The 17,279-nt window shown below is 39.4% G+C and overlaps 2 protein-coding genes and 1 long non-coding RNA gene across 4 annotated transcripts; 1 reads left to right on the forward strand and 2 right to left on the reverse strand.

Moving 5' to 3' along the window:
• Positions 1-1,898: 1,898 nt before the first annotated feature.
• LOC123509780 (C-factor-like) lies at positions 1,899-6,248 on the reverse strand. The gene is made up of 6 exons (XM_045264323.1): positions 6,203-6,248; positions 5,701-5,762; positions 5,111-5,293; positions 4,454-4,625; positions 3,559-3,684; positions 1,899-2,895 (listed from the first exon to the last, which is right to left on the reverse strand). The coding sequence occupies exons 1-6, from the start codon at positions 6,246-6,248 to the stop codon at positions 2,729-2,731; spliced, it is 756 nt and encodes a 251-aa protein (XP_045120258.1). The 3' UTR covers positions 1,899-2,728.
• A 247-nt stretch (positions 6,249-6,495) lies between these two features.
• LOC123507715 lies at positions 6,496-11,584 on the forward strand. The gene is made up of 4 exons (XR_006675739.1): positions 6,496-6,619; positions 8,505-8,648; positions 9,028-9,156; positions 9,921-11,584. It is a non-coding gene; the product is annotated as an uncharacterized LOC123507715 (long non-coding RNA).
• Positions 11,585-12,185: 601 nt separating this feature from the next.
• Positions 12,186-14,996, reverse strand: LOC123510263. 2 transcript variants are annotated; one of them, XM_045265248.1, is made up of 3 exons: positions 14,853-14,996; positions 13,155-13,394; positions 12,186-12,624 (listed from the first exon to the last, which is right to left on the reverse strand). In XM_045265248.1, the coding sequence occupies exons 2-3, from the start codon at positions 13,344-13,346 to the stop codon at positions 12,310-12,312; spliced, it is 507 nt and encodes a 168-aa protein (XP_045121183.1). In that variant the 5' UTR covers positions 13,347-13,394; positions 14,853-14,996; the 3' UTR covers positions 12,186-12,309. The 2 variants fall into 2 exon arrangements, with proteins under 2 accessions (XP_045121183.1, XP_045121189.1); XM_045265254.1 differs by having other exon boundaries at positions 12,607-12,715.
• Between the last annotated feature and the right edge of the window lie 2,283 nt (positions 14,997-17,279).

Raw genomic sequence — 17,279 nt, forward strand, 5'->3', positions numbered from 1 at the left:
ATACAATATTCTTTTCTGTACTTTTTTATTTTCCTCTTTTTTTGATGCTATGATGAAAGTAAGTGTTGAAATTATTGTGTTTTGTTCTGTTTTTTTTTTTACATTTCTTTATTTTCTTTATTATTTTTTTTTTGTTTCTGATTCTACTGATAATGTACTTCCTTTTCTTCATCAGTTATCATTCTCATTTTTACATTTTTTTTTCTTAATTCTACATACACATTTTACTTTCTTTTTCTTTATTGATTTTCCTTTACTTTCTTCTAAATAATCCTATAATGAGACTGGAAGAAACTAAATTTACCTTCTTTTTCTTAATTAATTTTTCTATAGCCTGGAAGAAAATAAACTTTATCTATTCTCTTTTAAAACACACATGGATACATACATACATACATACACACACAGCACTAATATTAATACAACTCAGAAAAAATTAAATTCACTTTTTTTCTTTATTAATTTTCCTACAACCTGGAAGAAAACAAAATTTATCTATTCTTTATAAAACAACACACACACACACACACACACACACACACACACACACACACACACACACACACACATCACTTATACAACATAGAAGACAATTAAATTCACCTTTGCTAATCCCTTTCCTTCTGAGTGTCTCCGTCTCTCTATTCAAACAGTGTATCATTTCAACACAAGCCGTGAATAAGCTCTGCAGTGAAGGGGCCTAGTCTTTAAGGAACCCGGCTGACTGTTGGGTGTTTTTTGCCACAGTCCACCTCAGTACTGGTTAATGTTACTGTTTTCAGAGATATATTAATAAACAGAGGACTATTTAATTAAGGCCATATTTCCATAGCATAGTAGGTGTAAGTTTTAAAGCCCTTTTTGTTTCTGCTTTGCTCAGATGCCACTTCTGAATCTTGTGTAGTGGTTAAGTGTGTAATATATTATGTACCAAGTGTGCCTTTCCTTCACCCTTCACCCTGGATCATTAATCTTTATTTGTATTATTTCATAGATGGTTTGTTGTTGCAGAGAATGTTTGCTTTAATTAATCTTTTCTTTCTTTCTTTTTTTATGTGAGGGGAAAGCCAGCCAGAAGCAACAAAATATTAAAAGAAAAAGGCCAATTTGTTTTAAAAGGGGAAAGCTGGCATAGGGGCAACTTAAAACTACAAAAATGGCTCGCTTAGTTACCAGTCCCCTTGCAGTTCTGAGTTATTCAGAAGAAAGAGATAAATGTCTTGAAACTTCCCTCTTATCAGCAAAGGTGTGTTCTGTCAGTCCTTAGGTGAACCAGGTCTAACAGTGGCTTTCCAGGATATTTCAGTTACTTTACTAAAAACCTTAACTGCAGGAAGTCTCAATTTAATCCCTTCAGTACTGGGACACATTTTTTACCTTGAGTTTTGTATACAATTAGACCATTTTATTGACATTAGGAAAGATCTATTGGATGTCAGAAGATTAATGGCCAGTCTTCACTATTTTAATCCTCCACATGAGTTTCTGAAGCAGTATAAAATCATCAAATAGTAAGCAGAATAAATATGAAAATGTGTCACAGTACTGAAGGGATTAATAAAAACCACCATTTATTGCAGAAAATCTTGTTTAATTCAGTTGATAAGACCCAGATTAACTTCCCCAGTTGCATTATCTCTTTCACTACCATGATGTTTCCATATTCATTCTTCTTACTATTTGGTGGTTCAATATAGCTTCAGAAACTCATGTGGGAGATTAAAATAGTGAAGACTGTGGCCTTAATCTTCTGGCCTGCACATACCCTTGCTAATGTCAATAAAATGGTCTAATTGTACACAAATCTCAAGGTAAAAATATGTCCCAGTACTGATGGGGTTGAAATGAATAAGTAAAACCAGACAAAGGAATTCTAAGATAAACAATAAAACAGCATGTGTAGTTAATCACAGGTATATTAGGTCAACACTCCCTGAGATAACATAGGTGTCAGTTTGCAAGATCTACCTACATTAGCTTCTCTTAGAAAAACCATTTGTGTCTTAAAATTTACAAATCCAAAACTCATACCCCTTCTTTTTACCATCTCTTCCTTCACCCCCATATCTTAATATTCTCTCTTTCTCTACACAACACAAATCACAATCTTACAACCTTGCTAGACTCCAAAATGTGAGAAAAACTATCTTTCTTTTACTAGAGAAAAACTATCTCTTTTACTATCTCATACTTCATCCCCATAACTTAATTTTCTCTCTTTCTCTACAATACACAAAGCACAACTGTAGAATCAAAATATACTAGAAAAAAACTCCATCTTTCTTTCTTTTACTGAACTCTTCATTCCTTCTTCTCTTCTACCCAATACAAACCACAACTGTAGAACTTTCGAGACTTCAAAATATACTAGAAAGAACTCCATTTTATCTTTCTTTTTTACTGACTTCTCTTCAATCCTTAACTAAATCTTCTTCTCTTTTTCTACACTACACAAAACCACAACTGTACAACATTGCCAGACTTCAAAACATATGAGAAAACTTCCATTTATTCTTCTTCTACCAACTTGTCTCCCTTCACTCTATAACTAAATTTTCTTCTCTTCTTCTACTCTCTACAAACCATAATAGAACCTTTCCAAACCTCCAAATATACTAGAAAACCTCCACCAATCCTTTTACCATCTCTTCTTTTACCCCATAACTTAATCTACCTCTCATTTTCAACACTACACAAGCCACAACCACACAACTCAATCCAAAACACACTAGAATGGAATCTCCTCACCATCCCAGCCATAGTACTTCCCCGAGTCACCAATAGCCAAGTTGTCAATGATGTTTAAGAGGTAACCGACAGACTGCTGAGAAGAGAAGAGCTTGTCGGCAGGTACATTCTTGTGGTACGGCCGAGAGAGAGCTGTGTCCACCGTGCCTGAGGAAATATGAGGTTAGTGAGGGAATGACAGTTTGTATGGGAGTGTATAGGGAGGAATAGGGAGTTTGTGTTCTTGTTAGGTTAGTAAGAGAATGAGGGGTTGTAAAGGGGATGTATAGGCAAGAATAGGGAGACTGTGTTCTTGTTGAGTTAAGAGAAAAGGGAGAAAAGGATTGTAAGGGTTGTGTTCTTGTTCAGTTAGTAAGGGAATAACGGGTTGTAAGGGAATGTATAGACAGGAATAGGGTGACTATGTTTAGATGCAGGTTTTAAAAAGAAAATGGTTCAAAAATACAAAAGATGAGGAGAAATTAACTGATAGACAGATAAATAGACATGCATTCTTGATTCTATGCAAGTATAAGTAGTAAATTATTGTTTTATACAGTGTGTGTGTGTGTGTGTATGTCCTTCATCTTTTCCTCTTCCTCCTCCTCCTCCTCCTCCTCCTTCATAGTATCCTGAGGTGTGTGTGTGTGTGTGTGTGTGTGTATACTGATGCAAGTTTCAAAAGAGAATTGTTAAAAGAATACAAGAAAAGAAGAGAAATGTTTGGATAGATTGATCAATATAAATGCATTCTTGTTTCTATACAAATATAAGGAATAAATTACTGTTTTTTTATAGTGTGTGTGTGTGTGTATTTGTGTGTGTGTTTACCTGGATGGAGGGCCACACAAATAACCTTCTTTCGCCCACGTCCCAATTCAATACTCAGGTTTCTGGTGGCCATGTTGAGAGCAGACTTGGACATGCGATAACTGTACCATCCGCCGAGCTTGTTGTCTGTGGGAGGAAGGTTATGTCAGTCCTTCACAGCAACACAAAGCTACTAACACCACCAGAACCAATGTGTCAAGTGTGAGCAGCTACAGGAAAGTTACAAAAAAAATGGAATCTACTTCGCAATTTCTTTCCAGTTCAAGGATTGGATAATGCTGGAAAACAATTAATCCCTTTCAGTACTAAGATGCATTTCCATATTCATTCTGGTGACAATTTGGTGACTTTATACAGCTTCAGAAACTTATGTAGGGGATTAGAATAGTGAAGACTGGCCATTAATCTTCTAATCTCTATAGACCCTTCCTAATGTCAATAAAATGGTCTCAATGCACACAAATCTCAAGGTAAAAATGTGTCCCACTATTGAAGGGGTTTAAAAATAGTGAAGACTGTGGCCGTTAATCTTCTGACTTTCATAGACCCTTCCTAATGTCAATAAAATGGTCTCAGTGCACACAAATTTCAAGGTAAAAATGTGTCCCAGTACTGAAGGGTTAAAGGTGTGTTAGAGTGATTGATGATTAGAAAAAGGTGTACTAAGTGACAGTCAAATTTTAAGTGATGGAAAAACTACGACATTTACTTTATAGACCATTTGTTCCAGACTTTTGGCTAATTTGACTTATTTTTAAGGGAACTAGCAATCAAGTGGGCCATTTTCTTTTCATTTTTTGTTGCCCTTGGCCAGTTTCCCCTCTTACATAAAAGAGAAAAAGAAAAAAAACCCTGCCAACCCTACCAAGCATCCCTGCCAAGCTTGTCAACCTACCCCCAATGGACCCGACCCTGGCTGACATGTTGACCACTACTGCTGCGTGCTGGTGTTTGGCCTCCGCTGCCTGCCTGCCGACACTGCCCTGCCCAGCCTGCAGGAGTGGACCAAAGTACTTCGCCATCACCAGGGGACCAAAGGCATTGACGTTGAATGTGTCTTGAAGTGCCTGAGAGAGAGAGAGAGAGAGAGAGAGAGAGAGAGAGAGAGAGAGAGAGAGAGAGAGAGAGAGAGAGAGAGAGAGAGAGAGAGAGAGAGAGAGAGAGAGAATAGAGGGAGGAGAGGAGGGGGAAGAAGAGCGATAATGAGGAAAGGAGGGCGAGAAGGGAAAATTAATGGAAGAGAGAGAGAGAGAGAGAGAGAGAGAGAGAGAGAGAGAGAGAGAGAGAGAGAGAGAGAGAGAGAGAGAGACTTAATCCTTCAGTATCATGATAAATTTTCGTATTCATTCTGTTTACTATTTGGTGCTTTTATACAGCTTCATAAACTCACGTGGGGATTGAAATAGTGGAGACTGGACAGTAATCTTCTGACCTCCATAGACTCTTCCTAATACAAATAAAATCATCTAATCATACCCAAAACTCATAGTGAGAGGAAAAGATGTTTCTGAATACCGGCGAAAACCACACAACAAACTAACAAACTTCAAACCTTCATGGAAACGTCTCTCAGGCTGGTCTCGCCACGTCCTGAGGGGCTGAGAATGGCACTGCAGTTGATGAGAAGGTCCAGTGCCTTGCCATGGGTCTGCTGTATGTGTTGAGCGGCTGCCTGCACTGCCCCCTCACTCGTCACATCAAGCTGCACTACGTCAATGAGGCTTGGGTGTTCCGACTGCAGGGAAGGACAGAGAATAAAGGTACAGTTCTAATGCTTTTAAATAAGTTAGGTTTAAAATGTGTTAGATTAGGGTAGGTTGGAGTGAAGACTAGAGGTACAGTTGTAATGTTTTTAAATAGATTAGGTAAGATTTAAAATGTATTAGATTAGGTTAGCTTAGAGTGAAGACTAAAGGTACAGTTCTAATGTTTTTTAAATAGGCATTAATAGGAATGATAAATGATTAGATAGAAGGAAGTAATGTTTTATGTACAGATAGTAAGATTTGAAGACAACTGGAGGCATTAAGAGGAATGATAAATGATTAGATAAAAGAAAGAAAGTAATGTTTTATGTACAGATAGTAAAATTTCAAGACGACTAGAGGTATCAAAATATTATGACACAAAAGACCACATTACCTGAACACTTTTAAGCTCCTCTGCACCGCCTGGGTTCCGACAGCAGGCAATGACGGTGGTACCTTAAAGAGTCACTCGTTATTATGGGTTACTTTTGAGGTGTGTTATAATCTCAAAGGAGAGTTGTTGATGTAATGTGCTTTGATTGTGACTTCCGTGTTGGTTGTGTGTAGTGGTGGTGGTGGTGGTGGTGGTGGAGGAGGAGGAGGAGGAGAGAAAAAAAATAGGGAAAAGGAGAAAAGGAATTAAAAGAAAAGGACAGGAGGAAGATAAAAGAGATAGGGAAAAGGAGAAAAGGACAGGAGAAAGTGAAAAAGGATAGGAAAGAGAAAAAGAATTAAGAGAGAAGGATAAGAGGAAGAGAAAAGAAATAGGGAAGAAGAGAAAAAGAAAAAAAAAGGAGGAATAGGAAGAGAAGAGAAATGAGGATGATAAAAGAGGAGGAAATGATGATCCTGTCTATCTGTTATATGCCTGTCTGTCTGTGTATCTGTTTGTCTGCCTGTAAACATGTGCATTCCTTCATCTACATATTGGAGGATGGTCATGTGGGAGTGAAAGCTTCGTAATGTGTACGGGGCAAATAATAGAAAGAAATCCGTATTTGTTTATATTTTGGCGACATTCTGAGGTGAAGATTCGACATCCAGAAGTCAGACTGATTACCTAATTACTTTTTTGGCGATAATTACAAATACCATTACAGAAAATACTAGTTTTCAAATATTAAACGTTTATTATTGCAAAAAACAATTTCATGTCTTGCTAAATAAGTTAAATAAAAAAAATGACATGAAGGAAGATGGTCTGCTAAACATAACACTGTCCCGCCGTTTATTGACTCCTAAGCCGCCCGTGTCATGTTTTCCGCCTTTCTCGCCGTCCTAGCTGTCATGCAGCTTCCTGACGCGCCACACAGGTAAATGACAGACTAGTTACTTCTCAGGCTCCTCAAGTACCAGGTGTCATGACTGTTACAAGACAGGATGTTAGGAAAAAGATAAGGTTGTGTTCTCTACCTGGTGGGCTTCCTGACCCCCTGACTCGGGTGAGGGGGAGGCGCAACTGTTCTTAAATCAACAGCTGTTCCACTTCTATGGGGTGTGGGAGACTATTTTGCAAGCCCTCATTTTTGTACCCTACATTGCAAACAAACAAAAGAAATACCTTCTCCTGCCAACAGAGTAATGTCTTGGACTACACTCTCTGCCACGCCCATGCACATTGCGTTAGAGTGGCACCTTGTGGCACACCAGTCACACCCTGTACAGTCCTCTCCCTTGGGGAATTTACAGGTGCCACATAATTGTGGTTCACCAACACTCAATGTTTACATTTACACTCGGTCCTGGATTACGATGGGCCTGGCGATCAGCAGAGGCAGAGCTAGCAAGGGGCCAGATGGAGCTTCCAGCACGACCCTAATGCGTATTAGCCACCTTACCTTGAGTCATAATCATGGGAGATGGCAGCACAGCCCAACAAGGTCACAGGGCTGACAGCAGGTAGGATTGCTTGAGGATGGCCACTGTCAAGCAATGTGCTGGCAGTTTCAAGACTTTGGTATTCAGTATTCACCAGCTGAACTCTCAAACCTCTGACTCCTATTGATGCTTTTGAAAATGAGGACATCGTGCAAAAAACAGAGTTGTAATATTAAGTTTAGGTTAGGTTAGATTAGATTTGGGGTTAGGTTAACTTCGATGAAGTTTGTTTTGGTTGAGTCAGTCAGGGAGGGGAACCAAAATAGACCAAATTTTGCATTTGCTGAGAAGGTCTAAGGGGACAAATGGCAATATTTGGCAAACAAAGGACCTCTTGTCAATATTTACCACAAGATGGCAAGAGATGCAACATTCCAGCAGTGAGAAAGAGGCTAAAGACAGTCAGTCAGAGGAGAGGAGCTGATAAGATGAAAAGCTTTTGATTCCACCCTATCTAATAAAACTGTGTGAGTGGAACCACCCTATACATGTTAAGGATACTCCCATACAGGGACGGATAGGACAGATAAGACCCTTGTACAGAGTTAGTAGTCAGGAGTGTAAGAAAAACTGGCAAAGACGCCTCAGAATGCCTAACTCCATAGAAGCTGTTTTAGCAAGAGATGAGATGTGAAGCGTCCAGTTTAGATTACACAGATGCGGTACATAGTGGAGTTAATAGGTACCAAAAACTCCTGGGCGAGGGGGGGGGGGTGTGGGCGTAGCTACACTACGTCACAACTGACTGTCGCTTTGCGTGTGCTGTGTTGCGTACCTATTCAAGGCATGCTATGTACCACCGGACTTTTTTACAGTTGCCACACATGGGACTTTCCACGCTCAGTACTTCTGCGCACAGTACCTACACCTACGTATAAGCAAAGGACAGACCAACCATGGATGAACTAAGCTGTCGTTTATCTCTCCCAGAAGATAAACTTTCCTAATATCTTGTAACCTAACCTAACCTAACTCCCCATTAGGTAATTGTACTATGAATATCTGCCCTGTTATTTTCTTGTACCAGGACAGTCACCAACACAACACACCATCAAACTAATGGTACAATGAAAGAGAAGGTCGCACAAGGTACCTATCATGACCTTGCCTATTCTTGCTACCACTGCCTCGAAATTTCAGCTGTTTTTATCCTAGATTTGTTCAAACTATTCCCTTCTTTATTACCATTTGCTCTCTCTCTCTCTCTCTCTCTCTCTCTCTCTCTCTCTCTCTCTCTCTCTCTCTCTCTCTCTCTCTCTCTCTCTCTCTCTCTCTCTCTCTCTCTCTCTCTCTCTCTCTCTCTCTCTCTCTCTCTCTCAGTGATGAAGTTTGTGGTGGAGCATGTGAGCAGATTGGGGACGGCTAGGCAGGCTGGGTGGTCTCTGCAGCCAGCCTGATAGTATCCACACCACTCCACTCTCCCTTATTCCCACCAAGGGAGGCAGTGCACCACATCTCATGCAGGTAAGGTTGTGTGTGTGTGTGTGTGTGTGTGTGTGTGTGTGTGTGTGTGCAATGAAACAGTTTATGAAACTTTGTAATGAAGAAAAGATGAAGTGATTGAATAGTAAGATGTACAGATTCTCAGTTTTTCTGTGAACTTTGTGTCTGTCAAAGATGAATGTGATCAATCTGTGTGTTATTGATTTCTTTGTGGAGGCATCTCTGTCACAGGAGGAAGGAGAGATGAGTGGCTGACTTGTATTTATTTGTTAGGAGTTGGTGAGTGCAGTTTGTGTGTGTTTGTGAGTGGTGGTGTTTATCAGTAAGGAGGGCTGAGTGGCTGAGTTGCACATCTTCCCTGTGTGTTAATGAGTGCAATGACGGTTTGTTTCCCCCACAGGACGTACTGCACCGGTGGCGAGGCGTCGAGGGAAGCACCTCTTTGTGTTCCTGCCCACCACTTTACTGAACACATGAAGGTGCTCCAGAGTTTCAAGAAGGGTGGCACACACACTTTGCTGCACTACAAGTAAGGCAAACAAGTTGTCAAGTAGTAGTTATTTTGACATTGTCGCCAGTGTTTCTCGCCCCCATCTGCTTACTCGGTACAATCTGTCTTTGTATGAAGTAATCTTTGCATGTTTGGGGGGAGTTCCACTCACACAGTATTGTTAGATTGGGTGGAATCAAAAGCTTTTCATGTAATCAACTCCTCTCCTCTGACTGACTGACTGTCTGCAGCCTCTTTCTCACTGCCAAAATATTGCATCTTTTTTTTATCTTATCACCATTTTCATGCTAACTGCTCTACTGATCTTGCTAAGTGCATACGTCCTCCTCCTGCAGCCTTGCTGCACAAGGCTTTCTTCTTCCTCTCATCCCTGTTCTGTCCAACTCTCTAATACAAGAGTTAACCAGTACTCTCAACCATTCAGACCTTTCTCTGGTAAACTCTGGAATTCCCTACATGCTTCTGTATTTCCATCTTTGTACAACTTGATGTTTTTAATAGGGAGATTTCAAGACATGCTAATTCTGTACCAATCTTTTAGTGAACTTGAAATTCAAGTGGGCTTCTTCTTTAACTTTTGTTGCCTTGGCTAGTTGCCCTCTTGCATGAAAAAAAAAAAAAAAAAATAGTGTGGCTTTGCTTTGCTGGGTTTTTGATCTACCTTCCTGTATCAGAAATGTGATTACAAATGAGCAGTTTTCACAATTTCTGATTGATAAGATGACTTGAAGGTAATTGATCACTAAACATGATCTTTTGTTGACTCCTTTCTTTTGTTGCAGGCTTTTGGAGGTCCAGCGGCACACTGCACACTTCTTTCCTAAACGTGTGTGCAGAGTGCAAGACAGAGTGGCAAGGATGGAGGATGCATCAACATTCACAGCATCATTGGTTCATGCTTTTTTTTTTTTTTTTGTGTGTGTGTGTGTGTGGAAAGAAGTGCACACAGTTTTAACCGAAGGATTATATGTGTGTGTGTGTGTGTGTGGGCAGCTTTATGGGCAAGTGTGCCAGTCATTCCTTGAATTCAATGTTTTTCATTTAGGGAAAAATTGTTGTATATAATTAGGTTTATAGACATTTTTGAGTGGGAATGTTTAGACTGATTAAATAGTAAGTTTCTCTACTTTGTAGAGCTTTGCTGTTACTGTTCTGTGTAAGGTTTCAAGGGCCGTATTCTACAAACCATCATAGCTAGTGATGTGATTGTAGACAAAATGGTGCATTTTAGACACAAGTCCCTCAATGACAGGCTCTCACCTTGTGACTCGTCATAAGTGCCAAGACAGGGTTCAGTCTGTTGTAGCGCTGCCAACCACTGTCTTAAAACTCTTCTCAGCATGGTGAGAGCTTGTTTTTATGTACCATGGCATGATCCCCGACAGTTTTTGATATTAATTAATGATAAATATCTGTAATGATGGCTAAATAATGTCCTTTGATGGAGTGAGTAATTTATCATTATAGATAACTGCCAAGAGGGTGCGATCAGTTTTCCAAAAACTCAAACAAACCTTGCTCTGAGTGGCTTGCATGTGTCATGTGTCATGTGTCAGGCTGTTGGGCATAATCTTCTGTTTGTCATGTTTCTTTTGTTTGGATACACAGTCTTACTATGATGTCAAAATAATTAGAATTGTAGAAATTATGTCAAGGATCTATTTCTTTGTATACATATATAAAGTTGACAAGTGATGAGCCCAAAGACCAGCAGTGGAGTGACGGTCAGGCATTCAGTGAGACCTGAGGCTGACTGTGTAGAATACGGCCCCAGAATGATAGTCTGTGTTTTGTGTATTTATGGTGACAATGTAGTGTTGCAAGGGACAACATGCTGTTTGAGACCAAAGCCATTGTGTAAGAAATCATTGTACAGAGTTGATAGTTCCTCCTAGACTTTGCAATGAAATTGCTGTCAAAATACTATTATGTTATTGTATTCATTTTTTTAATGTTATATTAGACAAATGTATGGATGACCTGTTCATACAGAGACTGCTGCCGTGTATGTGCAGGCCTCATGGTCCATCTTGCAACTTTCCTAATTTTTTTCTCTAATACTTTGTAAGGTGAAAATATTCCCAGACTAAAAAATATAAAATTGTCCCAAGTTAGAAATTGCAGAAATTATTCTAAGTTGAAATATAAAAATTGTTGTATGTTGCAAGTTGTTAAAATTTTCCTAGCTGTTCAAATTCTAGTGTTGCTTTGTAAAAATATCCTAGCTGTTCAAATTCTAGTGTTGCTTTGTAAAAATTTTCTAAGTCGAAAGTTTTGGTAGAGTTTTCATCAGAATTGTGTAAAAATTTTCTAGTTGAAATTTGTAGTTTTCTAGCTGTACAAATTCTGGTGTTACACTGTAAAATTTTTCTAAGTTGAAAGTTTTGGTGGAGTTTTCAGAGTTGTGTAAAAATGTGTTGATTGAATAAAAGTGAAGGAAGGGAGACTCTTCAATGTATTTTTAACCCAAATATACATCTGCTCTTTCTCCGGAGACTCTTCGGAGTATTTATGACTTAGCACAGTTTTTGAGGCTGTTTTGCAGGGATTTTTTGCTGCTTTTTAGCAATTTTTCAGCATTTTTGGGCAGTTTTTGCAGGGAATTGCCATTTTTTGCTGCTTTTTAGCAATTTTTCAGCATTTTGGGGCAGTTTTGCAGGGAATTTTCCCACTTTGCTGCTTTTCAGGAGCAGTTTTGTAAGGACTGGTTTTTCAGTTATATTCTTTTAACTGGTTTTTCAGTATTCTTTTAACTATTTCCTACTGCTTTTGAGCTTTTTTAGGCATTTCACTGAGAATTGGCCCAATTGAGTGAGTATCTCAGGGTTCTTTGATATGTTGAATGGTTAACTTGATAGAAAGGATTACTCACTTTGTGACAAGCTGTATGTAGTATTATATTGTGGGGCTTAACAAGGGGAGGCTTGAGTTTAGATTTTAACTGAGGTGAGTGAGGTAAGGTTAAGCTCCAGAGCAAGTCTGGTTATGTTTATTTCATAAACGGTTCCTATAAAAAAAAAAAAAAAATGGAATTAAAGCAATATCAATTTTCTTATTATGATTTATTATTAGTACTAACAGCAGTCATGTGGGTCCATCACAGAACATAAGGAATAACAACATTACACATGTGGGCATATTCACATTAGATGGAAGGAATAATAAATAACATTACAAGAGTGATTGGCAACATGTATTGGTTAGGTTAGATGAAGCAAGGCAGTCTGTCCTGTCCTCCCTCCCTCCCTGGATGACGCAGCAACATGTATTGGTTAGGTTAGATGAAGCAAGGCTGTCCTGTCCTGTCCTCCCTCCCTGGATGACGCCGAGTGTTGCCAGGTCAGAGCTGGTGAGAGGCAGGGTCCAATTCCTCCATGAAAGGCGCAGACAGTTTGTGTCTTCCAGTGCAAGAAGAGCCAGTTTCCTGCCGCAGGTTGAGGGTGTTAGGACACGCTGGTTTGGTTCTCCCTCCAGTAGTGGCAGGACCTGTAAAAAATAATTTTACCTTTACACTTTAATCATGAACAACCTTGTCCTCAAATGTAGGACAGGTGTGGTGTGGTGTGGTGTGACCGCCCTGTAAATGTTTAGTGGATTCCATTTTACTCACCGCAAGTTATCTCCAATCCTCTTTATTAAAGTATTCCTTAAAAAAAAAGTATTCCTTAAAAAAAAGTAATTCCTTAAAAAAATTCCTTAAAAACTAATTCCTTAAAAAGTAATTCCTTAAAAAAGTAATTCCTTAAAAAAGTAATTCCTTAAAAATAATTCCTTCCTAAAATTCTAAAAAGTAATTCCTTAAAAAACTAATTCCTTAAAAAATTCCTTAAAAAGTAATTCCTTCTTCCTTCTGATAACATTCTCTTCTGATAACGAACGTTCGAGTTTTGCTTGTAACACCGTTATATTACCTTTTAACACCAAGACAGAACCAGGGTTAAAAAAGAGACCCTGGACAGAACAGTTCCTGATAGCCTGTACGCCTCATGGAGGCGGTGAAACGGCCCGGCCCATACCTGTGCCGAACCACACGCCTCCTCGGTCTGCGTCATCTTCTGAAGAGAGTGAAACACATGCGCCTCCACGAAGTTGGTAATGCGCAGTTGCGCAGTTGTAGGGACGCCTGTGCCAGATTTGTGGCGGGTCGTGCTCCACCTCCTGACTGACGCCCGAGACTTGCTTGCTCCATGTTTAGGGATGGCCGGCATGACCCGACCTTGTCCCTCGTCGTATACACCGCCCCTTGTTGTACACTCCTGCAACAAGAAAGTCACCAATCAATCAAGAAACATCTGCTGTCATTAATTCCTCTTTAATGACTAATCCAAGACCTCTGATATAGGGACAAATTGCACAGTATGATCAGAGTGACTTGCCTCAAATTCAATGCAACTGCGTATATTACTGATGGAACTAACTAGCGTATGGTGCTGCACCTAGCTAGTGCACCACAACACCCCGAAAATTATTACTCGACTGCTCTTACACTTACTGCACCAGTGACTAGTGGTACACTGCACCAGATAGTGAGTAGTGGTGTACCTCACGTGCACCACAACACCCATGAAATAATTACTCTATTGTTCCTACACTTACTGCACCAGATAATGAAAACTATGGGTAATTGAACATCCACAGAATATTGTGGCACTGTCCCAAGAAACAGTCCCACGCGATCGCCTCGATTCCCGGCTCCCACTTCGCAGCAGCGCAGCTCCTCCACCCACCTGATTTGACGTCACAAGAGAAATATGGTTCATAATTTTGTTTTTGCGCATGGCTTCCTCGAGACATGGCATGTATTTCAAGGGTTACGCAAAGGTAAAAAGGTTGAGAAACCATATTCTCTATGTATTTCCATTTTTCATATTCTCTTTCTCTCTCTCTCTCTCTCTCTCTCTCTCTCTCTCTCTCTCTCTCTGAAGCCACTCTGACCAATAGCGTGGCTTCACATATGCGACGTCAAATCACCAGGGTAGAGGAGCTGCGAAGTGGAAGCAGGGAATCGAGGCGATCGCACGAGACTTTATCGGGGACACTGCCAATATAAATGGTTACTACACAGCCATTTCGAAGCTTTTACACAACAAAAGCCTTACTCATTCATAAACTATTAAAGAAACTGGGGTGCCGTGACGTTAAAGCACGATCACTTGTTTGATGCTTTACATATAAAATGGCACACTGGTTCACAACACATACGAAACTGGGGCCGAAACGTCACGTTACCCAACAACTCTCACACAACTCCTTATCCCACTACCCTAACAACCCTACACGTAGCTCATGCCAAAGTTCGTGACCGCTTAGCCTACATCTGCGCCACCGCTCAGTGAGGGAAGCCGAGATACACTAAGGGAGACCCAAGAGCCACTAAAAGCACCCTTCAGCCTTGCTATCAATGCACACCAAAGCCACGAGTTATGAGCATGTGCTGCGTTCAACAAACAGGTTACAACTTCCCATTAATAGAACACTACGTGTTATTTTATTACGGAATGGCAACTTAATGCATATTAAGTGTTACCAAATAACCAAATTGATATTCAGAAATACACTTTAAACAAGAAATACTCTATAAACAAACCGTTCCACGAAGTGCCAGGCAACACTTCCTATCATCTGAAATACATCTCGTTCATGAGAAACGGGCAAAGGTCCTTCACTACACACGGACACACGCCAACACCACCACTGTACAGTGTACAACATACCTTCCCGACATACAACAGGAACACCACCAAACCAACACCTTACAACGAGGCAGAGGACAGACACACTTCTCGGCGCACACACGACTCACCTCCACGATGCCAACACAAGAAATCGTCCCGATGTCCCTCATTGCTTTCCGCTTCACCTCCTCCTCCTCCTCCCTCCTCCTCCCCCTTGTTTGCAGTAAAGACACTTAATAACTAACTAGCCACTCTCGGTGAGCATCGTTCTATGTAAGCATTGTTACCTTAGTCTAAGCCGGTGGTTACCCACGCCACGTAGGTCCCAACCCTCCTCACTCACGTCACACTAATTTACATAAATTTATGTCTAGCCATTCATCTATCTGTCTGTCTAACTAATTATCTATCTACCTATCTACCTTCACACACACACACACACACACACACACACATAATAATAACAATAATAGTAATAATGGTAATGATAATAATAGAAATAGATTATATATATATATATATATATATATATATATATATATATATATATATATATATATATATATATATATATATATATATTATCATTACCATTATTACTATTATTGTTGTTGTTATTATTATTATTATTATTATTATTATTATTATTATTATTATTATTATTATTATTATCATTGTTATAATTGTTATCAATACCATCATTATTATCATCATTATTATTATCATAGTTATTATTATTGTTATCATTATCATTGTTAACAATATTATCATTACTATTATTGATATTATTATTATTATTATTATTATTATTATTATTATGAAGCACATAGGCTACATACAGGCATGACGCGTTAATAATATTGTCAATTCTCTTGTAAAGAAAGTTATTGACTGCAATATTGCATACAATGTCATTAATGTGAAGAAACTTGCTAGTGGTGACTTAGTAGTTCAAACCCTTAACGTAAATCAAGTCAAATCACTTTTGAAACTCCGGTTCATTCATGACATCGAGATCGAGGCTTCGATTCCAGTCTCCATGAATTCGTGTCGGGGAGTCGCTTCCCACCGCGATTTTGTGGATATGGAACAGACCGAGATTGTCGATTGCATGACTGATCAGGATGTCATTGAAGCTAGAAAGATCACTAAGATGGTTGATGGTACCAGAAGGAGCACAGCATCAGTCATTTTCACCTTCAGTGCTACTATATAAGTTGCCAAAGTCGTAGCGGGTGGGCCTTGAGATAGGAGGTACCACAAAAAGTATCCCCTTTAGCCCAGAAATTCCCGTGAAAAGCCCACAAGGTATAAAAAAAGAAAAGAGGGTTCATGTAGGGTACGAGTCGGACATTCCAGTATACGCGGGAATGAACAGGCTGACAGTCTAGCTCGGTCTGCTGCAGAGCTCGAGGGAGCGTGGAACCTCCATCGGGATCTGCAGTCATGTCTCTCAGTTGTTAAATCATCAGCGAAACTCCTGTGGCAGAGTCACTGGAACAACCTCCACTTCCACACCATCAAACCCATCCTGGGCGAGTGGGCCTCCTCCAGTCGCCCCACATGGCGAGAGGAGGTGGTCCTCGCACGCCTCAGGATGGGCTGCACCCTCCCCACCCACATGCTCCCCTACATAGTCAACACCTTCCCACCACAGTGTTCCACCTGTAATGTCACCCTCTCTGTCGAACACATCCTGCTTCACTGTGTGCGTTATCGTGAGGAGAGGCGGCCCTTGGCAGCGTATTGCCAGAGTCACGGCCTCTCGTGGTCGATAGACTGATGATTTACCTGACTGAGACCAATTTAATCAGAGTTATGATTTATGTGTATATATTATGCTATCTATTTTGCACTCTGTAAATATATGTGATATAAATATATATATATATATATATATATATATATATATATATATATATATATATATATATATATATATATATATATATATATATATCAGTCTTGCGTGATGTAATGTGAATGTTTTCCTTCATGTGTATATGCAATACGTAGTGATGCTGTGTGATTGTGAGTTATCCTCCCTTCCCCATGCCCTGACAAAAGGACAATAGTTTGAGATAGGTATAGGATCCCTGTATGAATGAAGCGTGTATGAAAGTAAGTGTGATGTACATAATGTTAATATTTGTATGAAAGTAAGTGTGATGTACATAATGTTAATATTTAAAAATAAGTAAAATAAGTAAACAAAATAAATAAATAAATTACAATAAAAAATCATCTTAAATTAAATTAACAAAATAAAAAAAAATAGATCAAATAAGAATCACCCACGGCAGGGTGATGGCAAAAAAAAAAAAAAAAAAAAAATCGGGCTGAGTGGAGTAGTAGTAGGCAGGTCGTGTTCTGGGGACCTAGCCTGGGTTAAAATCCTTTGGTTCTTTTCCTTTCAAAAAACACAGTAAAAAAAAAAAAAAAAAATCACGTTAGTGTCATATATAT

The sequence above is a fragment of the Portunus trituberculatus genome, chromosome 3, assembly GCF_017591435.1.
Source record: "Portunus trituberculatus isolate SZX2019 chromosome 3, ASM1759143v1, whole genome shotgun sequence".
Lineage (NCBI taxonomy): Eukaryota > Metazoa > Arthropoda > Malacostraca > Decapoda > Portunidae > Portunus > Portunus trituberculatus.